Source organism: Limulus polyphemus, unplaced genomic scaffold (genome assembly GCF_000517525.1).
Source record: "Limulus polyphemus unplaced genomic scaffold, Limulus_polyphemus-2.1.2 Scaffold8759, whole genome shotgun sequence".
NCBI classification, from domain to species: Eukaryota; Metazoa; Arthropoda; class Merostomata; order Xiphosura; family Limulidae; genus Limulus; species Limulus polyphemus.
Window position 1 is genome coordinate 12059 of NW_013674369.1, and position 6479 is coordinate 18537.

General features: G+C 33.3%; 1 protein-coding gene across 1 annotated transcript in view; it reads right to left on the reverse strand.

Annotated features, from left to right (window-relative positions):
• LOC106475537 (catechol O-methyltransferase domain-containing protein 1-like) overlaps window positions 1–6479 on the reverse strand; it is a 17555-nt gene that overhangs the window by 3435 nt on the left and 7641 nt on the right. Inside the window, exon 4 of the mRNA XM_022379628.1 lies at window positions 2526–2659. Coding sequence (XP_022235336.1) covers window positions 2526–2659 — 134 coding nt within the window. The remainder of the gene's footprint in view (window positions 1–2525; window positions 2660–6479) is intronic.

The following is a 6479-nucleotide window of genomic DNA, read 5'->3' on the forward strand; positions in this document are numbered from 1 at the left end:
GATTATGTGTGTGTGTGTGTGTGTGTGTGTATATATATATATATACAACTTTACAACTTAAAAACCTATAAAGGCTGCATGTATATATATATATAAATACTACCCAACATGCATTGCATATGCATGCATGTATTAAACTTGTGTTTAATGCACCATTCCAGTATAGTTCACTAGTCCCTTCAAACCAGTGTTTACGGACTCTCTTTATAACTACAGGCTATAATTATAGTAGCTATATATATTTTACAAGCATATACCATAACATATGGTTTGTTGATCACCATGTATCATAGTGAACGTACATGCAGTACCACTATCAGTGATAACATTGTGGCAATGATATCACAAGCAATAGTCATCCAATCTGCATTAAGCCAATCCAAAGGTTGTTATTGTTCCCCAAGAGGTCATCATACGCTAACTACATATTTCATTAAACTAAGCTCTTTCAAAGAGGACAGTATTGCTATTATACAGATTTATGGACATAAAAAAACTAGATAAACAAAATTATTAAAAGTTGTTAATTTAAAAAGGGGTAATAAGGATCATCCAAAAATGCAATCGCAAAAAACTAAACAAATGACTTTAAGGTTTGAAATATAGTGTTGATATTATTTCCTAAAACTATAAATCCTTATTTTGACTCCATGTTTAAAAGCTGTAATATTTCGGGGAGTCGAAATAGGGATTTGTAGCTTGGAGAAATAATGTCAAAAGTATGTCTCAAACCTTAAGCTTGTTTGTTAAATTTTTTGCAATTGCATTTTTACTTTAAGCTACCTATCTTGTTTCTGTAATTTTTTTAAGATCCCTATTCCCCCCCTTTTTAAATTAACAATCTTTAATAATCTTGTGTAAAACACAGTTCCAGGGGAATTCACTGTTTGTCTTTAATGAGCTAATTCGGCTAAGATAGGTGACTTAGTGGCTGAATGGGGAGAGCCATTAGTAAACTCATATATGTCAAAAATTCTACATCATAAATTAATACAGAGAACTTATTAGTTGTAACAGACACCTGTAGAGTACCTGCTACAGTCTGTAGTTGTTATTGCTACTACTAATGGACATCTATGGAGTACCTGGTACAGCCTGTAGGTGTCAGTACTACTGATAACAGACACCTGTAGAGTACCTGGTACAGTCTGTAGTTGTTATTACTACTACTAATGGACATCTATGGAGTACCTGGTACAGTCTGTAACCATTAGTAGTAGCAATAACAAATATCAGGTACTCCATAGATGTCCATTAGTAGTAGTAATAACACCTACAGGCTGTACCAGGTACTCCATAGATGTGGCCTGTAGGTGTCAGTACTACTAATAACAGACACCTGTAGAGTACCTGGTACAGCCTGTCGGTGTCAGTACTACTAATAACAGACACCTGTAGAGTACCTGGTACAGCCTGTCGGTGTTATTACTACTACTAATGGACATCTATGGAGTACCTGGTATGGCCTGTAAGTGTCAGTACTACTAATAACAGACACCTGTAGAGTACCTGGTACAGCCTGTAGGTGTTATTACTACTACTAATGGACATTTATGGAGTACCTGGTATGGCCTGTAGGTGTCAGTACTACTAATAACAGACACCTGTAGAGTACCTGGTATGGCCTGTGAGTGTCAGTACTACTAATAACAGACACCTGTAGAGTACCTGGTACAGCCTGTAGGTGTCAGTACTACTAATAACAGACACCTGTAGAGTACCTGGTACAGCCTGTAAGTGTCAGTACTACTGATAACAGTCACCTGTAGAGTACCTGGTACAGCCTGTAGGTGTTAGTACTACTACTGACAGACATGTAGAGTACGTAGTAGTGTGTTCATAGACATATATGTTGATCAATATTATATGTTGCAGCTGAGCAGGTGTGGAAGTCTAGTGTTCACAATACTTTATATATGTCTGTAAAGACTGAATTACACAATTTACACAATTAGAGTGGTGTTATTAACATAACCCTTTAAAGAGAAGGTTGAGTTTTATGTAAGTAGTAAGTGGTTTAGCATGATAATGATAATTATAAATGTTTATTTAACAGATGCCTCTATCTGAAATAACATATATTGGTTTCTGAGAACATTGTAACACGTTGTGTGAATGCCTTTTTTTGATACTGGTGAAGCAAGAATATCTGAATTTCTTGTATCATGCACATGTCACAGTAAATAAAAATAATGACTTCAATATAACTCAACCTCAACAATAAGTAAAAGAAATATCCTTAATAAAAAACTCAGATTTTTAGGTCTAAACTGTTATTTTAAAATTGTTAACAACATGGTATTAGAAAATTGAATCCACAATTTCTAGAAATAATTAGATTTTGTAGTTTTAATGCTGTTAAAGTAATCTTTCAAACAGAAGTTGATAGTCATACTTATAAAGTTTTTTGATGTAATCCTTTCTGGAAACAATAAAGTTTCAGCCTGATTTTTCCCCAAGAATTCTCTTATTTCTTTATTTGTTTTGCATCTATCATAGAATGGTAAACTTCACACAAAACTTACATTATCTATGGTAATGATCCCACCAGGTCTCAGCAACTGAAGAGCTTTTTCATAGTAGTCAGGATATCTTTCTTTATCAGCATCAATAAAAGCAAAGTCAAAAGATCCAGCTTTTCCCTCAGACAGTAGTTTATCTGCAACAAGATAAGATAATCAACTGTTATATATTTCAGTTTTTACTAATAATCAAGATACTTCTGTTTGGCCCTTACAGTATATAGGCAGGTTAGGCATTTTCTAATTCCTTTATTTAATATAGTGAACTCTTAAAGTATTTGTGCATACAATTATATTTGTATGTTTAAGCTGTTCAAGAACACACACATATATATCAAGAAGGTGGCTAAGTTTCTTTCATGCTAGACACCTATTTCTTGAGTCATTCTTCCATGCAGGGCCAGATTTAGACCTGTGGAGGCCCTTAACCCTGTTCAAACTCATATGTTTTCGGAAATAAAAAAAAGAAGTCACATATGCATATTATATTATATTATACATGCTTACAATATGAAAATGAAATAAACAGATTTAAAAGTAAGGTTTTTGTGGCTCTGAACTTGTATACACATTAAAGAAAGACAATTCAGTCATTTTATCACTTTCAATACACATTAAAGAAAGACAATTCAGTCATTTTATCACTTTCAATACACATTAAAGAAAGACAATTCAGTCATTTTATCACTTTCAATACACATTAAAGAAAGACAATTCAGTCACTTTTTGACTCATTGTTGTGCACAAATCATTTTTGATATACTTCAGCTTTGAGAAAGACTTTACACTTCAACAGTTGGATATCATGAATGACAAATAAATCACAAGAAGAATTTCAACATTTAGAAAGGATGATCTGGATTTTTCTTATGAATAAGGAGATACATGAAATGAGCATTACTGATATCACAATAATGTTTCCTTTTTTTCTAAATATAATTCAACAATTGAACAAGTTCATTACTGAGACACCCTTCCAGATCACCAGAATAAAGTTTCAGTAATCTATCTGACATTTCCTGAATTTTATCATCAGTTAGAGAAACTAGATCATCCAAGAAACCAAAATTTTGAGCCACATGAGAATAAGACTCAATTCTTTTTTCCAAGTTCTTGCACAAGATGATCGATGGTGGGTATGAAATTGGAAGTTCTGAAGTGGTCTCTTGGACTCTGCTGTACTTCTTTACCTTTGCCATAATCTAATGGCTCTAATCTGACATTATTATGACAAACATGTTCATGCTGTACACTGTATTCTGATGTGCCACTTTTTTCAATTCTTGATTGCTCAAAATCAACAAGACGACTTCGCAACACTTGCACAAGTTCCACTAATAATTTCTGCAGTACAATCGTTGAATTGAGATCTACCTTGGGGTCTTGTAGTTGCTTGCTAATCACATCAAATATTTCAAGAATGGTGTGCCACAGATCACTGAAAATCCCCATTTCCAATTTACACATTATGTTCACTAAACCTGATGCTGTGTTTTTATTTTCTCCTTTCTCATCCTTATTAGTAGATATTTCGTCAAATTCAACCAGAATTTCAGCATAGCCAAATTACAATACATTTGTGGCATTTGCTTGAGCAGACCATCTAGTCTGTGACAACTCCTTTGGCATCATTAAGCCTCTGATTTTGACCTTCTCTCTTAAAAATGTGTAAAGCCTTTGCAAGAAATCGAAAAACCCCACTACCTGAACACAACAATCAACAGCAGCCTAGCCAACAAGACTTTGTATCCCGTAGTAACATCCACTCATGTTGGCTGCATTGTCATAGAACTGGCCACAACTGTTTTCTATAACAATATATTTTCATTTCAAAGAAAGAAAAAAGCGATGATGCTAACTGCTGACCAGTGTGACCACGACTATACATAAAGGTTAGAAATTATTCAAAATAACCATCAGCTTCCAAATATCTAACACAAGTGAGCTGATCAGTATTGCTTTTATTTACAGTAGCATCGATAGATACAGAAAAATATTTTGATGATTTTATCCTAGACACATTAGTGCTCAGAATTAAATTACCAATTATTTCAATGAGCTTCTCAAAAGTGGTTGATGACAGGTAATTTATATATCCGCTTCCTTTGTTCGCATGTTTTTGTATATGTACTGCCAGCATAGTATCATACTCTGCTTTAACTTCCATCATACCCAAGAAATTTCTATTCTTGATTGAACCTACTTTTTCATTGTCACCACGGAGAGGAAGCCCACATTCCCCAAGTAACATGATTATCACTCTCTGAAGTATATTCCTTCAATAATTTGCTAATTCATCAGCTTGTTTTACCAGATGCTTATCAATCCTACTATTGTCTGTCATAAGTTATGCAAATTTTATGATTGCATCACAATGAACTGTTGATTGTTCATGACCATCTAGTGAACAGCCGACATTTTTCCAATCATTGAACCCTTGAGTAACCAGTGGACCTTGGGCTAGATTCAATAGTTTACAATGAAAATAATAAACCTTACCAGTACTGGGTGAATAAAATAACCAGCTTCGATCAATTTTTTTCACCATTTGGATGAGTACGATCAAACATTTGTATACTTTTGCTTGATTTGGTGAAGTCACAACCCTTGTTTTGTAACACATTTGGACCTCTCTATTTACCCAATAATTAATCACTTCAGAAGTCAGATGAAAAGGCCATAGACCAATGTTCAGTTCAACTCCTAGAAGTTTTTGCTGTACTTGAACTGATTCTGATTCTGTTTGAGGAGCTTCTTCTGAATCAGAGTCCATCTGAGACTGAGTAACAACTGAACCTTCAGTATTATGACCGAGTAAAGTATTCACCAATCGTTCTACATTTTTTACAACTTCCTGATACTTTTTCTCTTTCTCATGTAATAATTTCCTCTTTTGAGCACCACTAAGATGTTGTTGTGGATTTTTGTGTCAATCACTCATTTCTTTAACATATATATAATAATACAAAAATCAATAATATATAATTTGTAATAATCTATATTCTCTTTCAGGCCATGCAGGTGGAATACACCTATGATAGAACAGTTATACTATAGAAATAAAAATCAGTTCAGCTTAATTGTTTACATTTAATAATATTAATATTAAAAAAAAATTGTGAAGCCCCTGAGGCAGTTGCCTCATAGTAAATTTGGCACTGCTTCCAAGGTATCTTTGGAAGAATTTCTGTAATGTAGAATACACTAAGTTAATTAGACAGCAAACTTTTCTGCTGGTGTGTAAGGTGATATCTTGAGGATATGACCTTCTTTATTTTTTGATAGGAATGACTAACTGTGACATAAGTAGTACATGCTTTTTGAGGAGGATAACAATGTATAACTATATATATAATGCTATGTTTGAAACACATCTGTCAATGAGACCTGCACATTTTTCTCACAGTGCTCAAGCTCCAGCAAAAGACACTCAGCTTAGTTTTACTTACACTAGTTACTATTATTGTTTTATAAACTGAATGAAAATTGTTTTCACAGTGTTCATCCCCCTCCTTTCTCATGACTCAGTCAAAATCAAGGGAGCTCAGTTTCACTTTGTCTTCTTATTTCAAACCTTGTTATTTATTGGTTCTTCAGATCCAGTTAATTAAAAATTAAGTTGGAAGTACCACATCAGCATCAAATAAAATACTTAGATGTTTTTAACCTGCTGAAAAATCCTAACAATTATAATAATATTAATAAAATCAGTGTAATTATAATGTACTCCAGACCTGTTGAAGTGTAATAATAGGAATAAAATCATTGTTATTATAATGTACTCCAGACCTGTTGAAGTGTAATAATAGGAATAAAATCATTATAACTATAGTGTACTCCAGATTTATTGAAGTATAATAATATTAATAAAATCATTGTAATTATAATTTACTCCAAATCTCTTGAAGCATAATATGAATAAAATCATTGTTATTATAATGTACTCCAGACCTGTTG